This window comes from Delphinus delphis, chromosome X, assembly GCF_949987515.2.
Source record: "Delphinus delphis chromosome X, mDelDel1.2, whole genome shotgun sequence".
Lineage (NCBI taxonomy): Eukaryota > Metazoa > Chordata > Mammalia > Artiodactyla > Delphinidae > Delphinus > Delphinus delphis.
Genome location: NC_082704.1, coordinates 34,568,296 through 34,591,761, shown reverse-complemented (window position 1 = coordinate 34,591,761; position 23,466 = coordinate 34,568,296). Strand labels below are relative to the sequence as shown.

Below are 23,466 nucleotides of genomic sequence, written 5' to 3'. Positions count from 1 at the left end.
GGGATCTAAAAAAAAAAATGGTCATGAAGAACCTAGGGGCAGGACAGGAATAAAGGCACAGACCTACTAGAGAATGGACTTGAGGACATGGGGAGGGGGAAGGGTAAGCTGGGATGAAGTAAGAGAGTGGCATGGACATATATACACTACCAAATGGAAAACAGATAGCTAGTGGGAAGCAGCCGCATAGCACAGGGAGATCAGCTCAGTGCTCTGTGACCACCTAGAAGGGTGGGATAGGGAGGGTGGGAGGGAGACGCAAGAGGGAGGAGACATGGGGATATATGTATATGTATAGCTGATTCACTTTGTTATACAGAAGAAACTAACACACCATTGTAAAGCAATTATACTCCAATAAAGATGTAAAATAAATACATTGCAATCCTCCCACCCCCAGCAAAAAAAAAGAAACAAAAAAGGCAAGATAGATTACAAAGGAAAAAAAAAGATAATAAAATTAGAGGATGAAAGTAGAAGGTCAACAACCATATAAAAGTAGTCCCAGATAAAAACATGAACACAAAACTCAGAGGGGAAAAGCAATGAAAGAAAAGCAAACAAACAATAAAAGGTAAATGGAGATTTCCCAGAACCATAGGGCAGAGATCTCTAGATTGAAAGGGCCCACACCAAGTAAGTATATGCAATGATAAATGATAAAAGATTCACACCAGGGCACATCAGTATGAACTATCAGAACAAAGATGGACCATTGCAAACACAGAGTAGATGACCACCTAGCAGGGATGCTGTGACATGCAATAAACTAGTTAGGTTATTCTACCATATACCATTTAAAGATCCTTCCAACGTGGAAATCCATTATGTATATTTAGGAGGCAGGTTTTTTAAAACACAACATAGTAAATCGACTATACTCCAATAAAAATTTAAAACAAACAAACCAAATAGACATCTTGAAGAGTGTAATGCACAGGACCTCATTAAATAACTTGTAGGGACATCAACAGATAAGCCACTTCTTACTTACTGGTATTTGCAGCTTCTCTGATCTCTTTCAGTATTTCAGCTTCCATGGCAGGGTCATTGCAGATATCAACCCAAGTGCCTTCCACCCCTTTCTGTTGTGCCAAAAGCGTCAACCTTTGCTGATTGGGAACCACAAAACTTATCACATAGGACTGGTCACTAAAAAATTAGAAAATAAAACAAACTGGAAATTAAAACATTAAGGACAATTATTCATAAATGATACAAAGAAATAGTACACGTAATTCTGAATATATTTGTCTCTTATTTGTTACAGCTTCATTAAGAAGTAATAAAGCCCATAGTACTGTCATAACGACAGACACATAGATAGCCCAATGATATAGAGAGTCCAGAATAAACCCTTGCATATATGGTTAAATGATCTTCAACAATGGTTCCACGACCGCTCAGTGGGGACGGTCTCTTCAACAAGTGGTATTAAAAGAACTGGATATCCATATACAAAGGAATTAAGTTGGACCCTTACCTTATAGCACATACAAACATTAACTCAGAATAGATCAAAGACCTAAATCTGTAAGAGCTAAAATTATAAAATGCCTAGAAGAAAACATAGGGGAAAAGAGTCATGAAATTGGATTTGGCAATACTTTCTTAGATATGACACCAAAAAGCACAGGAAACAAAAGAAAAAATAGATGAAGAGTACAACAAAAATAAAAAATGTTCTGTGTATCAAAGGTCACAACAGAGTGTAAAAAGGCAATCTATGGAACTGGATAAAAATATCTGCAAGTCATATGTCTGATAAGGGGTTTATATCTAGAATGTATAAAGAATTCCTACAACTCAACAACAAACACAACAACAAAATAACCCCATTAAAAATGGGCAAAGACCTGAAACCATAAAACTCCTACAAGGAAACATAGGGGGAAGCTCTTTTGACATAGGTCGTGGCAATGACTTATTGAATTTGACACCAAAAGCAAAGGCAACAAAATCAAAAATAAACAAGTGGGAGTATATAAAACTAAAAAGCTTCTGCACAGCAAAGGAAACCATCAACAAAATGAAAAGGCAACCTACAAAATAGGAGAAAGTATTTGAAAATCATATACGATACGGGGTTAATATCCAAAACACATAAAGAGCTCATACTACTCAATAGCAAAAAAAAAAAAAAAAAAACAATTAAAATATGGACAGGGGAACTGAATAGACGTTTCTCCAAAGAAGACATACAGATGGCCAACGGGTACATGAAAAGGTGCCCAATATTACCAGTTATCAGGGAAATGCAAATCAAAACCACAACAAGATATCACCTCATACCTGTTAAAATGGCTATTATCAAAAAGCCAAGAAATAACAAGTTTTGGTGAGGATGTGAAGAAAAGGGAAGGGAACCCTTCTGCACTGTTGGTGGGAATGCAAAGTGGTACAGGCACTATGGAAAACAGTATGGAGGCTCCTCAAAAAATTAAAAATGGAACTACCATATGACCCAGCAATCCAACTTCTTGGTATAAATCCAAAGGAAATGAAAACAGGATATCAAGGAGATATCTGGTCCATGTTCATCGCTGTATTAGTCCATAATAGCCAAGATATAGAAACAACCAAGTGTCCATCAACAAATGAATGGATAAGGAAGATGTGGTGTATATGTTCAGTGGAATATTACTGAGCCATGAGAAAGAGATTCTGCTATTTGCGATAAAACTGATGAAGCTGGAGGGCATCATGCTAAGTGTAACAAACCAGACAGAGGAAGACAAAAACTGCATGGTATTGCTTAAATGTGGAATCTTAAAAAAAAAAAAAAAGTCAAACTCATAGAAACAGAGAGTAGAAAAGTGGTTGCTAGGGGCTGGGGGTGGAGGCTGATAAAAGGGTACAAACTTTTAGCTATAAGATGAATAGGGTCTGATGATCTAATGTGTAACATGGTGATTACAGCTGATAACACTGTATTGTATAATCAAAAATAAGAGGGAAAAAAATTTTAACGAGCAAAGGACTTGATTAGACATTTCTCCAGAGGTGATATACAAACGGCCAAACAAGCAGATGGAAAGATGCTCAAACATCACTAATCCTTAGGGGCAAGATATCCCCTCAAACTCATTACCGTGACTATTATAAAAAAAATTTAAAAAGTAGAAACAAATGTTACTGAGGATGTGGAGAAATTAAAACCCTTGTACACTGTTGATAGGAAGGAAAAAAAAATAGTGCTCCCATAATGGAAAGAGTATGGCAGTTCCTCCGAAAATAAAAATAGAACTACCATATGATCCAGCAATCCCACATCTGGGTATATACCCAAAAGAATTGAAAGCAGGATCTTCAAGAAATATTTGAATATCCATGTTCATAGCAGTATCATTCACAATAGTCAAGAGGTAGAAGCAACCCAAGTTGTCCACTGATGGATGAATGACTAAACAAAATGTGGTCTATACATACAATGGAATATTATTCAGCCTTAAAAAGGAAGGAAATTCTGACACATACTACAATGTAGATGAATCCTGGGGAGCATTCTGCTAAGTGAAATAAGCCAGTCACAAAAAGACAAACACTGTATGATTCTATTTATTCAAGGTAGCTAGAGGAGTCAAATTCACAGAAACAGAAAGTAGAATGGTGGCGGCCAGGGGCTAGGTGGGGGGAGGGGAAATGGGGAGTGGTTTAATGGGTGTTGAGTTTCATTTTTGCAAGATGAAAAGTTCTGGAGATTGGTTGTACAACAGTGTGAATATACTTAACCCTAGTGAACGGTACACTTAGGATGGTTAAGATGGTAAATTTAGGTTTTGTGTTTTTTTATAATTAAATTTTTTAAAGGGAGTAATAAAGCCCAGAAAAATAAACCATATTAACACATAAAGAAAGAAAATGGTTCAATCTCTCAGGTTTTTTTATTTAGAAAACTTGTACTAGCTGTGTTACCCTCTCGGGAAAATGACCTACGCTAAATTTCAGTTGTTATGGATGTTAAATGAAATAACTGTTGTGGCATAGCTAAGTATTTAGCAAGACATAGTAGGTAGGTAGTCCAGTAAATAGTTAAAATGCCTGGATTATCTCAAATGACCTTTAAGCTGTTGAATTCAAGAACTTTCATAAATTTCTAACATTCCCCAACTCTGAAAGTTGGATGTTTCCCTTATGATTATATCAATTTTTTCCCAATTACCCTTTTACCGTAAGTATATGAAACACAAATGCAACTTTAAAATTACCTTTTGGCAAAAGCACAGATGTTGTCAATAAGTGGACAGTTCTTCAGTGCAGCTTCTACTTTCCCAAGAGACACATATTCCCCTGCTTGTAACTTCACCAGATCTTTCTTACGATCTGTAAGTCATGAAGCATGTTATGTTATCCATAGTACATTGATTAAGGTATGTCCAATTCTGATTTTCTTTCAGTCTCATCACCTTAATCTTTATTTATAAAGATACTTCTTTTAAAATCTTGTTATATCTAATGTTTGCCCAAACACATCAGTTAAAAAGAAAATGCCTAGTTAAAGAAGTACTGGCTAAAATGTTATATCCTACACCAAAAGCTTTAATATCTTACTATAATGTTTAATATTATCATGAATTTAATAGAAGGAACAAAGACTTTGGGGCATTAGATTTGAATGGTAGCTCTGCCCATTACTAGCTATGTGATCCTAGACATGTCATTTGACCGCTCCAACCCACAAATTTTATCAGGGATAATGATGCCTACCTCATACTGGCATGTAGCACAATGTCTGACATACAGAACAGTCAATAAATGTTAATTCCCCATTTTCCAGATTTGTCATTATCTTGTTAAAATGACAGTGCACTAACAACATGCTGGCATAGGTTGCCTTACGTCCTTTGTGTGAGTGCTGACTTGCCTACCCATAGGCTGGGAACCCAGTACACATGCCACCGGAGCCAGCCTTTGATTCCAGCACAATTAAGGATCAAGGGGAAAAAGGCGGTGGTGGTGTAGGTGGGGGAGTTACTGGTTCTAGACTGAGCCATGTTTCCTGGGAATTTCCCTGGCAGATCAAACTTCTAGGCGAAGAACCAATTTTCCCAGGAAATCTCTAACTATATTCAGGTCACATATGGGTCCAGAGACAGACTTAAACGGACCACTAGAGATAATGACTGGAGAAATTTTATGGCTTGAAAAGGATCTGAATGGGACCCAACAGAGTGGTCCTTATCGGCTAGTCAAATTTTTAACTTTTGCCTGATTAAAATGAATAGTGTAAGGGCTATTCTGGAGTAGCTTTGAACTTAGTCTATTTCAGTAGGCTCAATAAGGGCAGTGCCAAGCCAACTGACATTCTCAGAAGAACAGATTAATGTTGAGGACTGATATCATAATTTTCTAAGAGTCCAGGCTAGTTAGAGTCCTATAAATGGCCACTAGGGAAAATAACATGTCCACAATGCTTCTTGGGTGGGGAGGTAAATGGTGAGGAAGGCCTAGAATAGGGTATGTTACAGGAGATGGTTATACGGAACCAAATGTATCAACAGTTGACCAAAAGAAAACAAAACAAAGAAACAAACAAAGAAAACCTCTTCTGAGCAATTTTTGTTTTCTCACTGCCAACTGCTATTTTCCTGCCCACCCTCCCTACCCCAATGCTGCTTCTGCTACCACTTAGTAAGGTGCAGGCACTGCCCTGCTCTAAACATTTTACATGTAACAACTCATTAATCCTAACAAAACCCCTACCAGGTCAGTACTGTCATCCCTATTTCACAGATGGAGAAGCACAGACCAAAGTTAAATAACTTTTCTGAAGTTTAAACCAATGGAATCATCAACCCTATTAATGACCTGACCAATATTACCTTTCATGTATGTGGAAGTTGCAAAAACTGAAGAAAAGCACAAAAAGAGAATACACTGACCGATAATCTGTAAACACCCATCGGGATGGAATTCTCCAATATCACCAGTGCAGAACCACCTTTGGCCATTTTCGTCCACAGAGTAATCCTCAGCTGTTTTCTCTTCATTTTTAAAATATCCCATGGAGATATTCTGTCCACCGATTACAATTTCACCTCTGGGGTTTGGTTTGTCGTGAACTGTATAACCACCTGGAAGTCAAAAACAAATTAGTTATTGTTCTAAAACAAATTTACTTGTATTAATTCTTAAAGATCCTTTGCTACTATTTTTCTGCTGATCAAATTTTACTTCACTTTACGGGAGCATATTAGTTAATATTTCCCAGGATCATAAAATTTCACACTTAGAACATCATTAAAGCTTAGGGTTCATAGAGTTCTGTTAAGATAAAATCACCCCCAAGAAGGGTAACACTTGAAGTTTTTAGAAGTAAATTATTCATATGTTGATATCAAATGTGTTTCAGATATATTCTAAGGTTTTAATCAAAGAGCATAGGTAGTTATAAATTTAAAGCTATTCAATATTTCAGTATGACAAAACCCATTGTACATAAAACATTAAACTCATTATATAAAGCAAAGGTTCTTTCACAGCAAGGAAAACTCCAAATATGGACCCACTCTCCAAAACTGACATTAAAGCCCAGTACCAGAAAAATTAGAAAAATAAAAATTAAAGGCAGAATTCTCCTTACCAAGTTTTACAATATACCTTGTTTCTCTGATTCCACTGCTTAATAAATAACCCATTTAGTAAAGCAATATTGATGCTGATGCCCAGTATACGTAGACACACACTCCCTATATTTTTTAAGATTTTCATTCTAAAATTGGAAGGGCATTACCATGGGAGAAAGGAGGACTTATTCCCAAGATGTACAACGCTTGGGAATAAATTTGGCCTTTCAGTGTGGTATTTAAAAAGGAACGGTTGTTTGCTCATAGAGCACCACAGTAATGCACACAATAAAAGTCACATAGGAGAAACACTTTTTGAAACTTCAAATTTATGTCAGACAAAGCGCATTCATTTTCTTGGGTTCACACAACCTAAGGGATGTGTCCTACAAGGTAACTGGTCCTTTAAAGGTTCAGTCTATGGCTCTTTACAGACAACAATATTGTACTATATTCATCAGACTTGTTTAGAGACTAAAACTTAACTATCCCACCCACTAAAAAGGAAATTATGTAATGTAATAGAGATCATTTTACAATCATATTACGATCATATTACAACATGTAAATGTATCAAATTAACATGTTGTACACCTTAAATTTACAGAATGTTGTATGTCAAATATACCAAATTGAAAAATTAAAGAGGGACTTCCCTGGTGGCTCAGTGGTTAAGAATCCACCCTACCGACGCAGGGGTGACAGGTTTGATCCCTGGTCTGGGACGATCCCACATGCTGCAGAGCAACTAAACCCGTGCACCACAGCTACGGAGCCTGCACTCTGGAGCCTGCGAGCCACAACTACTGAGCCCGCGTGCCACAACTACTGAAGCCCTTGCGCCTAGAGTCTGTGCTTCGCAACAAGAGAAGCCACCACAGTGAGACGCCCGCGCATCTCAATGAAGGGTTGCCCCCGCTCGTTCCAACTAGAGAAAGCCCGTGCGCAGCAACGAAGACCCAAAGCAGCCAAAAATGAATAAATAAATAAATTTTAAAAAATAAAAGCAAATCTTAAGCTTTTTAATTACTCTTCCTTTATCTGGCATGGCTAGGCTATTAATTATTTTGCAGTTAATGAATATGTTTAATATTTTTCACAATTTCATCATAGGAAGACTGCTTTACTTTTGCAGATTATCACCAGTGTCTGTAAAGCACAGGTTTCCTCTAAGTGGCTCGCCTTCTGCAGTTACTTATAAAAATTAAACTATACAAATAGCTGGACAATTGATTATCAACTATAAAAATGTTTCCTGGGGGCAATTGGGATTGACATGTATACACTGATGTGTATAAAACTGATGACTAATAAGAACCTGTAGTATAAAAAAACAAACAAAAACAACAACTAATTCTAAACTTTCTTTGGGTTATTTGTATGGAAATATGTTAATATAAATGTTTCAGACATTACATGAAATTTCTAAAAATCTTCTATGTTCTGGTATAATGTTATAAGTCATAATTCTAGTTATTACTTTAAAATGTATATCTCAGAAATAACTAAATTTCCTTGTCAATTGCATTATTATGAACTTTCATCAAATCTTTAACCGTGGTCATTTTTAAGTCTTTTGTCATTTACAGACAGTCTGGGTGTACTCTGATGCTTTTGCAAAAATGTTCCTATAAAAGGGTTTCATCTTCAAGGAATTCATGGAAAAGACTCTGACAGGTACAGGTTTCTGGTAACTGACTATACCGCTGAACTGAATGAATCAGCATTTTCAGAACTCTAATGGAAAACTGATGAATTCATAAAAGTGCTAACAAAAGATCAAGATAAAAAAAATTAATTACATGGGACTGAGTGAACTGATGAGGATGATTATAATGTTTGTGACTTTCTTTTTGAATAAAAAAAAGTCCCACAAGGACTCAGAGGCAAAAAATATACAAATCAATTTTCACTGCAAAGTAAAGGAGCTGTTACAGTGGAGGATTACTGGACTGAATGTCAATATTATGACGTAGTATGAGTGTGTTTCGTGTTCGGTAATTGCAATCGTTGTTGCTTTTGTTGTGGTCATCCATTTACAATGCTTGGTGTCAGTTTATTTACCTCGTGTAAAAATAAAATACAGTGTGTGTGTGTGTGTGTGCAAAAAAAAAAAAAGCTGGAAAATTCCAAAATACTTGAAGGTTAAATGGTTCTATTCTAAGCAATACATGGATCTTGCTGTCTGTATGTGAACTGAATAACATGCACAGTGACCAAGCAAAAACAAAAAAAGAAATACAAATTATCAGGTCTCCTCAGATCTACTGAATGAGTCTTTCTGGACGTAGGGTCCAGGAATCTGTGTTTTATCAGCTTTCTAGATGGTTCTCATGCATGTGAAAGAGTAGGAACCACTCTTCTATATGCCAGGTTCTGTGAAAATCTGTCCCCATTGCTACATCCTCTGTGAGGTTATAAGGCCATATAGATAAGACAGGGAGTAAAGAAGGTAGTTTTTGAAAAGCCAGTAAAAAATTACTTAATATTGTTTACATAATGCTGTTTGTTAACTTCCTCCTTTCACTTAGTTGTTTGGAATAGCAAATAAGTGAGTTTAAGGTGCACTGGTGAATTAAACGCAAAACCTGGATTAAGTTTTAGATGTTCTTACTCCTTGTTCAGACCCAATCCATTCTTTTTATTTTCCTCCACAAGGTTCCCATTTGCCTCGAGTAATCCAGTGGAACTGTTTTTGCCTTACTAAACTTCAGGATGTACCAGGAGTCAGGTCCAGGAAAATGTCTTCAAAATAATTCTCTCCTTGGTATCTTTTCTGATATAAGATCTTGCCAAGAGCTTGTTCTCCACTGCAAAACCATATGGTGATTCACTGTTTACCAAAAGTTTGATTGAGCCAAACCAGGGATGTGACTTAGGAGACAGCAAAGTATGGTAGAAAGTGCATCAGTTTTAGTGTCAAACAGTTCTAGGTGTGATTCATGGTCTGCCACTTACTAGCTGTGCAATTAATGTCTCTGAATTTCAATTTCCTTGGCCATTGAATGTGCTGTGTGTTAAGTAATTCTTAATTTACTTATTTGTCAGTCTATGGGTTTATTTGTATATGCCTATCTCACTACAAACAGCTGATGAAGTTAATGAAATAATTCACATCAAGTGTCTAGTCCTTTGCCTGGAACCTATAAGATATTTAATAAAAGTTAACTCTCTTTAAAAAAAATGTTTGCTGGGGTCAAGCTCTAAGAAGTTTGAGGGTATGTGTGTGTGTGATTAGTCACTCTATCCCCTGAAAATATGGGGTTTCATTTCCCAGCCCAAACCTACTCACTAGCAAGATCTAGCTTCAAAAGATAGGATATACATCCTTCTCCAAATCCAGGGAATGCCCCACTAAGAATTTTTTCCTCTTTACCATCGAGTATTCCCAAGTTCAGAATCATCATGCCTAGATTCTAGAGATTTCCCTTTCCTCTTGGGAACCTAACAGTGTTACTGAAGAAAAAGAAAGCACAGGGAACAAGCAACAGCAAAGACTCGCTTGCTACCGCAGACAACCTAATGCTTTTTAAAAATGGAAGTCCAGAGGCTCGCGGTAGTTTTTAGCATATCTAGAAACACTAGAGCTTGTCATAAAATGCTTACCTTCCTGCCAGTCTTTTAGCTTAATTTCACAGCAAATAAGAGGGGCTCCAACTCTGCCAGTAGTATAGTCAGTAACTATAAGGGAAAGAGGAACAAAGATATTAATTAGTGTAACACATTTCAGACTCCCACTAATGTGATTACAGGAATATTAAAGTTGGAGCCAGATTCTGAAAGATGACAAAAGAAGAGGCCATGGCGAGAGGAATGCAAAGCATGACCATTTTTCAATAATTCAGCTTCATTTTTTAAAATTTATTTATTTTTGGCCACACCGCACAATGTGCGGGATCTTAGTTCCCCGACCAGGGATCGAACCCGTGCCCCCTGCGGTGGAAGCATGGAGTCTTACCCACTGGACCGCCAGGGAAGTCCCTTCAGCTTCATTTTAACAGTGTAATTGATTTCAATGTTGGTACACCATTTTGGCTTCTCGTGGCTACATTTCAGATAATTAAGTATAAAAATCTGTTAAGGGAGGAGAGCTGGCTCCACCATTATCTACGTAGGATTCTGGTAAGACAGATTTTGATTGGAAGTCCTCCTCTACAACTCACTGATTGGATGTATAAATTGGACAAGTTACTTAACTTCTCTAAACCTCCATTTCCTCATCTATATAAAAGGGGATAATAACAGAACCCATTTCATATAGGGATATGCTGTGAGGGTTAAATGAGATGATTCGTAGACAGTGCTTAACACTTCTTGGCAAAAAACAAAGTGTTCAATAAATGTTAGCAGCTATTATCCAACGTGATGATGATGATGATATTATCCTTTTGTAGTTTGTGATTATTGCTCGCAGTAATCAAGTATTTATGGACAACCTATTATGTACCTAGCATTATATTAAACATTGTGAGGAAAACACATTAAAGGTAAGGAGACCCTGCCCTCAATGAGCTTACAAACAAACTACCTGGAGAGAAAAGCATGTGAAATAATTAGAGCACTTTTAAATACTAAACTGCATGGTACTGATGGTGAGAACAGTAGCACCTTGGAGACTAGAAAGATCAACGTAAGATGAAATGTCTGGGAAACACTTAACTGAAGAGTTGCACATGAGAAGATGGCTGTGACCAGACAGCAAAAAGGGCATTGCAAGAGAAGGGAACAGAAAATACAAGAGAGAGTAAGAAAATTGGCTTATTTGGAAACAAGAATCCTGGTGTGTACACAGGTGGCAAATAATGATGAAGAGGTACAATGGTGCCAGGTTAGAGACATCTTGAAAGCTACGTTCACCAGGTATGAAGTAGTGTTTGAGGTGGATGTGTCTAACAGAAGAATAGAGGATGAATCAGAAGTAATATAATAGAGGCAGACACAGCAGCTGAAAGGCTGTTACCACAGGGCAGTGTGAAGTAATAAAAGGTTAGATGCCAAAGGTGGCAGGCAGTGGAGGGAGCAATCCAATGAAAAAGTGGGAAGATCTGGTGAAAGTTAAAGATATTAAAAATAAACAATCAGATGACTTCAAAGCTAATGCCCTGAATGGTTTTAAGGATGGTAATAACACTGTCAAACAATCTGGCAACGGAAAGATGGTTTTGGATAATGGCACTGACTTTGGACATAAGTTTAAAGTGAAAGTGAGATAGTAAAACGATTACTATACCGCATTGTTTCACAACCTAGGGTGATTTGCCCCTTAAGGGATATTTGGTAACATCTAAAGATATAATTCACTGTCATATTATCTGGCAGCTATCTAGTGGCTAAACATCCTACAATGTGCAGGAGAGCTCCCAACAATAAAGAATTATCTGGTTCAAAATTGCAGCCGTGCTGAAGTTGAGAAACCCTGCTATAGGCTGTTGAAAACAACAGAAAGCAAACAAAACACAAAACGGATACCTTATTCCAAGAGTGCAGTTCTCCGAGGAAGTGATCATTTAGAGAAAGAAGATTACAAGACCAGGGTGACAAAACTTTCAGGACTGACAATGTGTCATAAGTATTTACGAGGCTTAAAAATAAAGGGTACACATGACTCAACTACAAGTTTCTAAAACTAAAATATGTAGATTTTCATTGAATCTGATTATTACTTAAGAGGTATAAAGTTACCATGGTTCCCAAAGGCAATGCAAATTGGCCTTACCAGTAGAACTTAACATAATTATTTGCCACATTAAAAATGCTTACCTTCAGTAACTGTGCCAGCACCACACGATTCTGTCAGTCCATAACCCTGACCAACCGGGCAGCAGAAGCAGACATTCATGAATCGTTGTGTCTGCGGAGACAGGGGTGCTCCACCAGACAGCATCATACGGACATTCCCTCCTAGCAGAGCCTTCACCTTTTTAAATAGTATCCTTGATAAAAGGGGTGATAAATGATTTTAATATATGCACAGATTATTCTTGGTGACACACTAATTTGTAGGCTCTGGAAAAGATTTCTCAACTTTGGTTGAACACCTATATTTCAGGATCATTGTGATAATGAGAGGTGAACAAAGCAACAACTAGTAACACACTGAAAAAAATGCCAGAAAAACTCTTAAAAAGGCAAAAAGAAAAAGGTATGGTGTCAGGAAACTACTTTGACACACAGTAAATGAAAGAAAAGGATGATGTCAAAGGAAAAAATGTAAAGTTACCTTTGGAACATTTAGTCATCCATCTTATTTCCTTTCCAATGAAAAATGTTTCCCCATCTCAACTCCCCAGCACCACATTTAAAATAACCATTATATTCATACACTTAATATGCTATTTTATGAATACAATACATCAGAAACCTTCACGCCAAATAAATCTTGAAAATCACTTTTTTGAGTTAGAAATGGCATTTTTTAAACTCAATTGTCTTGACACAAAAGTCTACTCTAGTTTTTCTTCGTGAGACCAAATATTATAATTAGCTCTTACATATGTACTCAATTATTAAAATTTGTTAATTTGCCCACGATCAGAGTTCAAGGTCCTCTGCTTGCTATATAAGCAATGAGGCTTACAAGTGAATAAAAGAGAAATTCAACGTCATGATCGTGGTGCTGATGCTCAAACTAAATTAACTTGTCATTTACTTACTCATCTTCCCGATGTAAAAACACAAAAAGATTTAAAGGCTCAAACTACAGAGTCTATGAGATATACTTACAGATTGCAAAGCGGTGCATCATATCCCTTTTTGATCTGTTCCAATTTGTAATCATACCCTATCTTGAACAGAGTTTTCTGGATATAATTCATCTCTTGGACTTTGCTCATAACATTCTTATAAATTCTATCCATGATTTCCTAAAAGGCAAGCAACATATTAAATAATCTGAAAAGAACTACACCAACACTGAGACAGTCTTAGGCGAAAACACCTTATTTACAGTATCTTAGGTAAAAGTCTTTAGTAGAATGGAAATATTTATTATATTGTAGGATTAATTTCACTAACTTGTTCACTATTTCAAAAACACTAAGGACAAGTATAGGGGTTTCTTCAGTTCTACACACTAAGTTTATCTAAAATTTTTTAAAAATTGACTGGAGAATAAATAGTTCATTCACCTATCACATAAAGATAATTTTTTAAAAAATTCTTTTCTTCAAATATATTCACTTACTCTCAAATAGCACTAAAACATCCAACTATGTTGAATCTAATCCTGATGTTTTTCTTACTACTACCTTGTGACTCTTACAGCCTGGCAGAGAGTTTTACAGTTTCTTAAAATTCTTATGTCCCTATAATTTAGGCATTTCTATTCCATTTTAATAGAAGCTAAGATAACAACAACAACAACAACAAATAGGATTCTTGTTCACAGCTCCTTGGAAAATTAGACGTAGGACTAGGTTTGGGATATACTGACTCCCAAGCTAATACATGCAAAACAGAAAACACCAAACAAACCAATAAAAGCCCCAACTATCACTAAATGATGTTTCTTGGCATTACTTAGCACAAATTAACAAGAGTTATTGCATAAAACACACCTATTTATAAATACCTAGTTTTAAATATTTAAAATAGCAATTAATGTAAATTCAGTTGTGCTACCATGAATAACTCTATGGATGGCTCTTTCAATATTAGAACAGAGTCATTCACAAATGAGGACAGCAGAACCAGCCCTTGCATTATGCTAAGTGAAATAAGTCAGACAGAAAAAGACAAATACTACATGATCTCACTTACATGCGAAACCTAAAAAAGATGAATTCATAGCAAGAGAGAGTAAATTGGTGGTTGGCCAGGTCTAGGGGGCGGGGGAAATGGGGAGATGTTGGTCAAAGGGTACAAACTTCCAGGTGAATAAGTGTAGAGATCTAACGTACAGCATGGTGACTACACTTAACAAGACTGTATTATACACCTGAAAGTTGGTAAAACAATAGATCTTAACTGTTCTCATCATAAACACACAAATAGTAACTATGAGAGGTGATAAATGTGTTGATTAACATTACTGTGGTAATCATTCCACAATATACATGTATATCAAATCATCACACTGTACACCTTAAACTGACACAATGCTACGTGTCAATTATATGTCAATAAAGCTGCGGGGGGTGGTGCATGGTACAGTGTTGTTTTCTACATTTCCACAAAAGGTATCACTGCTGGATAACTGAAATCTTTGTTTATATCTGTGACTGAGAAATCCCAGAAGTTCCCTAAAAGGACTTCAACATCCTATAACTATCCTGCTTTAAAAAGTGTACGGAAACCAGACAAGGATGTCACAAAGAAAGAAACCTACAGGCCAATATCACTGATGAACATAGATGCAAAACTCCTCAACAAAATACTAGCAAACAGAATCCAACAGCACATTAAAAGGATCATACACCTGATCAAGAGGGGTTTATCCCAGGAATGCAAGGATTCTTCATTCAATATACACAAATCAATCAATGTGATACACCATATTAACAAATTGAAGAAGAAAAACCATACGATCATCTCAATAGATGCAGAAAAAGCTTTCGACAAAATTCAACACCCATTTATGATAAAAACCCTCCAGAAAGTAGGCATAGAGGGAACTTACCTCAACATAATAAAGGCCATATATCACAAACCCACAGCCAACATCCTTCTCAATGGTGAAAACCTGAAACCATTTCCTCTATGATCAGGAACAAGACAAGGTTGTCCACTCTCACCACTATTATTCAACATAGTTTTGGAATTTTTAGCCACAGTAATCAGAGAAGAAAAAGAAATAAAAGGAATCCAAATCAGAAAAGAAGAAGTAAAGCTGTCACTGTTTGCAGATGACATGATACTACGCATAGAGAATCCAAAACATGCTACCAGAAAACTACTAGAGCTAATCAACGAATTTGGTAAAGTAGCAGGATACAAAATTAATGCACAGAAATCTCTTGCATTCCTGTACACGAAGGATGAAAAATCTGAAAGAAAAATTAAGGAAACACTCCCATTTACCACTGCAACAAAAAGAATAAAATACCTAGGAATAAACCTCCCTAAGGAGACAAAAGAATAAAATACCTAGGAATAAACCTCCCTAAGGAGACAAAAGACCTGTATGCAGAAAACTATAAGACACTGATGAAAGAAATTAAAGATGATACAAACAGATGGAGAGATATACCATGTTCTTGGATTGGAAGAATCAACATTGTGAAAATGACTCTATTACCCAAAGCAATCTACAGATTCAATGCAATCCCTATCAAACTACCACTGGCATTTTTCACAGAACTAGAACAAAAAATTTCACAATTTGTATGGAAACACAAAAGACCCCGAATAGCCAAAGCAATCTTGAGAACGAAAAACGGAGCTGGAGGAATCAGGCTCCCTGACTTCAGACTATACTACAAAAGCTACAGTAATCAAGACAGTATGGTACTGGCACAAAAACAGAAAGATAGATCAATGGAACAGATAGAAAGCCCAGAGATACACCCACGCACGTATGGTCACCTTATTTTTGATAAAGGAGGCAAGACTATACAATGGAGAAAAGACAGCCTCTTCAATAAGTGGTGCTGGGAAAACTGGACAGCTACATGTAAAAGAATGAAATTAGAACACTCCCTAACACCATACACAAAAATAAACTCAAAATGGATTCAAGACCTAAATGTAAGGCCAGATGCTATAAAACTCTTAGAGGAAAACATAGGCAGAACACTCTATGACATAAATCACAGCAAGATCCTTTTTGACCCACCTCCTAGACAAATGGAAATAAAAACAAAAATAAACAAATGGGACCTAATGAAACTTCAAAGCTTTTGCACAGCAAAAGAAACCATAAACGAGACCAAAAGACAACCCTCAGAATGGGAGAAAATATTGGCAAATGAAGCAACTGACAAAGGATTAATCTGCAAAATATATAAGCAGCTCATGCAGCTCAATATCAAAAAATCAAACAACCCAATCCAAAAATGGGCAGAGACCTAAATAGATACTTCTCCAGAGAAGATATACAGATTGCCAACAAACACATGAAAGGATGCTCAACATCACTAACCATTAGAGAAATGCAAATCAAAACTACAATGGGGTATCACCTCACATTGGTCAGGATGACCACCATCAAAAAATCTACAAACAATCAATGCTAGAGAGGGTCTGGAGAAAGGGAACCCTCTTGCACTGTTGGTGGGAATGTAAATTGATACAGTCACTATGGAGAACAGTGTGGAGGTTCCTTTAAAAATAGAACTACCATACGACCCAGCAATCCCACTATTGGGCATATACCCTGAGAAAACCATAATTCAAAAAGAGCCATGTACCACAGTGTTCACTGCAGCTCTATTTACAGTAACCAGGACAGAAGCAACCTAAGTGTCCATCGACAGATGAATGGATAAAGAAGATTTGGTACATATATACAATGGAATATTACTCAGCCATAAAAAGAAACGAAACTGAGTTATTTGTAGCGAGGTGGATGGACCTAGAGTCTGTCATATGGAGTGAAGCAAGTCAGAAAGAGAAAAACAAATACCGTATGCTAACACATATAAGTGGAATCTAAAAAAAAAAAAAAAATGGCTGTGAAGAACCTAGGGGAAGGACAGGAATAAAGACTCAGACATAGAGAATGGACTTGAGGACATGGGGAGGGAGAAGGGTAGGCTGGGACAAAGTGAGAGAGTGGCATGGACATATATACACTACCAAATGGAAAATAGATAGCTAGTGGGAAGCAGCCGCATAGCACAGGGAGATCAGCTCGGTGCTTTGTGACCACCTAGAGGAGTGGGATAGGGAGCGTGGGAGGGAGATGCAAGAGGGAGGGGATATGGAGATATATGTATATGTATAGCTGATTCACTTTGTTATACAGGAGAAACTAACACAACATTGTGAAGCAATTATACTCCAATAAAGATGTTAAAAAAAAGTGTATGGTATACAAATGTCAAATCATGTAGTATACCTGACACTAATATAATATTATACATCAACTATACTTCAATTTAAAAAATCACCCCGAAAGGAAATAAACAAATTGCACCATGTGTACCCTACCAATAAATCATGTGTATGTCATTTTTTTAAAGAAAGTATGTTGGGTGGAAGAGAGCATATGGGAGTGAGACAGAAGTGTGAGAAGCACTTCCAGCGCTCCTTCCAACACTATACACCAATCACAGGCACAGAAAGGGCTTAATGAGTAAGGAACACAACACAGTTGCAACAAGTTGGCAGGGTTTATTGTTAGCACATTCAGTCACCCTTTACCTCAACCTAACATTACATGACGTTCGGTGGAGTCACTGCTTATCAGCAGCGATTTACTCTGAATTCTCACACTGTGAATATGTGACCATTACAATACTAAATGGATCTTTTATTCTGACTCAGGAAAGAAACAAACTCAGAAGATAGAATCTATCAAAAACAATCGTCAATAATAAGATTTTTTAAAGGCCTATTTACAGACGAGTGGGAGGAGCTAAGGGAGCCAATAAGGTTTGGCGAAGCATCAATGGACTAGCAACACAGGAGGCCATTTACTATCCCTAGATCTGAAGAAATAAGAGGAGACAAGTATTACTGGACCCTGGTAGAGGATGGTAACCATGGGAAAGACCTGGTTAGAGCCAACAGGAAAGAGACTGTCCAATGAGCACCTGGCAACAAGTGCCACAAATCGCAGCCCAGCAGGGAGAGGCAAAGGCAGTAAGTATGCAGACTTCTCTCCCTGCCCTCTGAACTTTCATGAGCGCCAACAAGTGGCTAAGCCCTACCAGAAATCAGAAGGCAAGCAAGTCCTCCTGGTAATTCATCCACAGAACTTAGCCTCCCAAGACACAAAGTAAAGAAGAATGAACAATGGGTAATTAAAGGATACATAGCATATCAGCTAACTCCTGTTTATCTTTCAGGCCTAAATTCAGACATTACTTCCTAGACTCCTCGGCCCTTCCCGCTCCCTAATTACGTTCTCTGATACTGTTTCCTAGGAACTCCTGGGTAATAAATCCAACATATCGTTTCCCAAAACAAAACACAATCCTAAATAGACAGCCATAGTGGTTAAGAAGTCTCTGCGATCAGACTGCTAAGAGTTCAAGCTTTAATGACCACCTATGGGCTCTGTGACCTTTGGCAAGTTTTTGTTTTTTCTTTATAAAATGGGGATAACAGGACCCACCTAGCGGAGTCTTAGGGGGGATTAAGTGAGATGCTCCATCTAAAGCGCTTTAGCACAGTGTCTAGAACATACTTAAGTACTATGGGACCTATTATTACCACTGTATTATGCTTTTAATCAGAAGCCTCTCCTTTTAGTTTGTAAACTTGAATTCTACGGCACCTGTAAATAAAAAAGCAAAGGCTACACTGATCTGTTCTAATTCTTTCGTTATTTGGTAATTTCGTAATTAGAAGCTAAAAAAAATTATCTTCCATCTGTAATTCTTAGAAAAAACTGAACACTTCATTGCGTAATCGCAGGCTTTCCGTGTGACAAAACAATTCTTTGAAAGATACTGGGATAAGATGTAAAGTCTGATCACGATACAAGCAGTGGTGATACTCCCACTGGAGTTTCGGAAGCCTAAAGCGCTAGAATATATTTGATTATACAACTTAGAAACACTGTGTTAAATATCTCATAATTTATCATTATAAGGCTATAAAATGTAACATCTTATTTTTATAAAAGGCGATATTTCACATAAGGATTTTGAATATCTAGAATTCAACTTTTTTCTCTGGGAGTTCTCTCAAATGACAGTTTCCTTACTCTTTCTTAGCCACCGTAAGGGTCAGGAGGCTTGGATTCTAGAATCAGCTCTGCCACCTTGGGTACACTGCCCCAGTTCTCTAGGATGGCCTAGGTTGCCTCACTTTTGAATGAAGTCATTAAACAAAATGATCTTTAGAGTGTATTCTACCTTTAAAATATTAAGACCAATTCTCAGACTAGGTAATCTGAGCTAGGTCAGTTTCATCACTTAATTTTCAAGAACTGGCAAACCCTAACAGGCACACACTTCAGAAGTTTGCCATTTCATCTTTTCCCAGTGCTTAGCTAAGATTTTAAGGGACACGTTTGGCCATAATTTCCCCAAAGTAAAATTATTTTAAAATGTAGAAAAATACCTAAGAGTGTTACTTTTTTACAAGTCCAAGTGCAGGCAGTGAATAACATACGTTCTGTACTCACCGGGACAGCTGCCATGAGTGAAGGCTTCAGTACAGTACAGTCGCCTTTGCTTCCCTTTTTAATTTTGCTGGACTAGAGTAAAGAAAAAGTAAATAGGATCAAGGAAAGAAACTTTCAGCAGAAAAGGTTATAATTCAAGTATTAACAAGAGCAAACACAGACATTTTTTTAACATCTTTATTGGAGTATAATTGCTTTACAATGGTGTGTTAGTTTCTGCTGTATAACAAAGTGAATCAGTTGTACATATATATATATCCCCATATCTCCTCCCTCTTGCGTCTCCCTCCCACCCTCCCGATCCCACCCCTCTAGGTGGTCAAAAAGCACCGAGCTGATCTCCCTGTGCTATGCGGCTACTTCCCACTAGCTATCTATTTTACATTGGGTAGTGTGTATGTGTCCATGCCACTCTCTCACTTTGTCCCAGCTTACCCTTCCCCCTCCCCGTATCCTGAAGTCCATTCTCTAGTAGGTCTGCGTCTTTATTCCCATCTTGCCCCTAGGTTCTTCGTGGCCATTTTTTTTTTTTTTAGATTCCATGTATATGTGTTAGCATACGGTATTTGTTTTTCTCCTTCTGACATCACTGTATGACAGACTCTAGGTCCATCCACCTCACTACAAATAACTCAATTTCGTTTCTTTTTATGGCTGAGTAATATTCCATTGTATATATGTGCCACATCTTCTTTATCCATTCATCTGTCGATGGACACTTAGGTTGCTTCCGTGTCCTGGCTATTATAAATAGAGCTGCAATGAATATTGTGGTACATGACTCTTTTTGAACTATGGTTTTCTCAGGGTATATGCCCAGTAGTGGGAGTGCTGGGTCGGATGGTAGTTCTATTTTTAGTTTTCTGAGGAACCTCCACACTGTTCTCCATAGTGGCTGCACCAACTTACATTCCCACCAACAGTGTAGGAGGGTGCCCTTTTCTCCATACCCTCTTCAGCATTTGTTATTTGTAGACTTTTTAATGATGGCCATTCTGACTGGTGTGAGGTGGTACCTCATTGTAGGTTTGATTTGCATTTCTCTAATAATTAGTGATGTTGAGCAGCTTTTCATGTGCTTCTTGGCCATCTGTATATCTTCTTTGGAGAAATGTCTATTTAGGTCTTCTGCCCATTTTTGGATTGGGTTGTTTGTTTTTTTGATATTGAGCTGCATGAGCTGCTTGTAAATTTTGGAGATTAATCCTTTGTCAGTTGCTTCATCTGCAAATATTTTCTCCCATTCTGAGGGTTGTCTTTTGGTCTCGTTTATGGCTTCCTTTGCTGTGCAAAAGCTTTGAAGTTTCATTAGGTCCCATTTGTTTATTTTTGTTTTTATTTCCATGTCTCTAGGAGGTGGGTCAAAAAGGATCTTGCTGTGATTTATGTCATAGAGTGTTCTGCCTATGTTTTCCTCTAAGAGTTTGATAGTGTCTGGCCCTACATTTAGGGCAAAGACAGACATTTACACATGGAATATTATCTCTACTGCTCTGTGAGTCACCTGTTCCAACTAACATAACCTACAAGTCTGAGGTATGAGTGCATAAGTGCTTTATGATGTAGATTATTTCTTCTAGCACATTTCAGCCTTTCTTAGAGGAGAAACTCTGATCCAGGATAAAAGAAAATGGGATATTTTGGTAAACTGAGCATTTTTATCAATAACATATCACACATAGCACAGACCATCCATTTTCAAACAAAAACAAAAACAAAAAGCAAAAAACTTCAACTAAGGTAGATAAAGCACTGAAACAAGCCTGAAGATCATTTTAACTTTCTCTGATTAGCCAAAAGGCAAAGCCACGTCTCAAAGTCGCCACTATGAACATCAACTAACATCATACAGAAATACTAATTTGATAACATTTTGGCTGATAGATTACTGAAGACAACGGAAGTAATTATTTGTCTCAAAATGATTTTAAAATATGTAAAATAAAGCAATGCTAACAAATCCTCGTTATTTACTACAGCTGCACTTTTGAAACCAAGGAGAAAGTTTTAGCTCAATTAAAATATCTCATGTTTTAGTAATCTATTCTCAGCCAAACACTGTAACTTAATACGATCATGCCAATATACTGAAAAGCTTGTCACCTGGTCAGAGAGAGTAAGTGGAGAAGAATATCCAATCCTACAACCATAGGTAAAACAAGATATCTCTGCTGTCAATTCTAGTACATGAGCCAAAGGCAGGTAGCCAATATATGTGTCCTTTGGTCTAAAACAAAGTAAGAGAAACATTTTAGCCATTCTTACAAAGACACAATTAGAAACATCAATGACCTTATCGTTTTAATACAGACTAGAGAATGCCAAACATGAGCTCTGATTTCTAAGAAGAAAGCTGAGTAATTCTCTCTTACCCCAGTCCAGGAATTCTCTCACACTGGCCTGTCATTCCAGCTATCAAATTGCTATGATGCATCATCACTCCCTTAGGTCGGCCAGTAGAACCACTGGTGTACATGACGATAGCCAAGTCCGAAGGAGTTGGTCTATTTGGAGGAACGCTTGCTAAATAAATGACAAAGCACCAAATTTTCTCTCGTTTCCAAGTCAAATTGCTAAGCACAGATAAGACTTTCAGATTTTGGCGTAATGGTAAACTATTTAAAACAAACACTCTCTACTGTTAATCACCACGAAAATGGTTATCAAATTCTGGTTACCTGCAATGAGAATTTCAAACTCAATCTGGCCCATCTTCTGGATGTTTAACCTAATCCCTGTCTGTTCATACCTCTCCACAGTGCTGTTTACAGGGCCTTGTTGTGGAAAGATATCTAAGATTCGGACAATCAGGAAGACAGAGTATTTTGTGTGAGCTCCTCAAGCCTCCGTTTTCTCATCTCTAAAATGAGACAGTTGGACGAGATTATGGTTCTTAACCACTGGTGGGCATGAGAATCACCTGTGGAACTTAAATAAAATACTATCTCTGGACGGTAGTTCTGAAAATTCTGATTCTATATGTCTGAAATGGATCAAAGGCTCCACAGGTGACACTCGTACACACTCCTGATTGAAAACCACTGGACTTGATTTTTTTCAAGTTTTTAGAAAAATAATTTTATTTTAAAATAATTGAACCATGGATATTGAATTAGAGAACCATTATACATTTAACATATTTTTATTAGATTCCAAGTAGCAAGTAAACTCCAAAGGATATCAAACCCAAACGATAATGTCTACTGTTTTGATTGTTGCTTCTTGAAATCTATACAGGAAATCATTGTTTAAAAGTATTGAAAGTGCAGTGAGATTAAAATTATAGCAGCAGATCCTTTCTCTCTGCTACACACACACACACACACACACACACACACACACACACGCTCACTCACTCCTGTAGTTAGAATACTTGGTATGTGTCTGGATTGGGGCTTCTTTTGCATCTCCCAGAATTAGTGCTTTTTCCCCTATCAGGGCATACCATACTTTGATTCTTTTTAATCAAAATCAGACAGGAATTTTTGGAAACTAAGAAAAAGAGACAGTTTAAAGGGGTTTACAAGCCCTTCATTTCCTACCAAAGGTAATCTCTAAACAGTTTCTAAACTTCGTTTCTTCTTGCCTTCTGTCTGCAGGTAGGAACGTTTAATCATCTTAAGGGTCCTGAGCCCCAGTGCCATCTCTGCTTATTGAATGATTGGG

At 37.2% G+C, this 23,466-nt stretch overlaps 1 protein-coding gene across 14 annotated transcripts in view; it reads right to left on the bottom strand.

The window, feature by feature from the left end:
* The window catches only part of ACSL4 (acyl-CoA synthetase long chain family member 4), an 83,607-nt gene that overhangs the window by 4,713 nt on the left and 55,428 nt on the right, over positions 1-23,466 (bottom strand). For all 14 annotated transcript variants that reach the window (XM_060002859.1, XM_060002858.1, XM_060002867.1 and 11 more), the window contains 9 exons: positions 22,173-22,323; positions 21,904-22,027; positions 19,801-19,872; positions 13,290-13,429; positions 12,327-12,499; positions 10,173-10,247; positions 5,883-6,074; positions 4,209-4,323; positions 995-1,152 (listed from right to left, as the gene is read on the bottom strand). In XM_060002859.1, the coding sequence (XP_059858842.1) occupies positions 995-1,152; positions 4,209-4,323; positions 5,883-6,074; positions 10,173-10,247; positions 12,327-12,499; positions 13,290-13,429; positions 19,801-19,872; positions 21,904-22,027; positions 22,173-22,323 (1,200 nt within the window). The remainder of the gene's footprint in view (positions 1-994; positions 1,153-4,208; positions 4,324-5,882; positions 6,075-10,172; positions 10,248-12,326; positions 12,500-13,289; positions 13,430-19,800; positions 19,873-21,903; positions 22,028-22,172; positions 22,324-23,466) is intronic.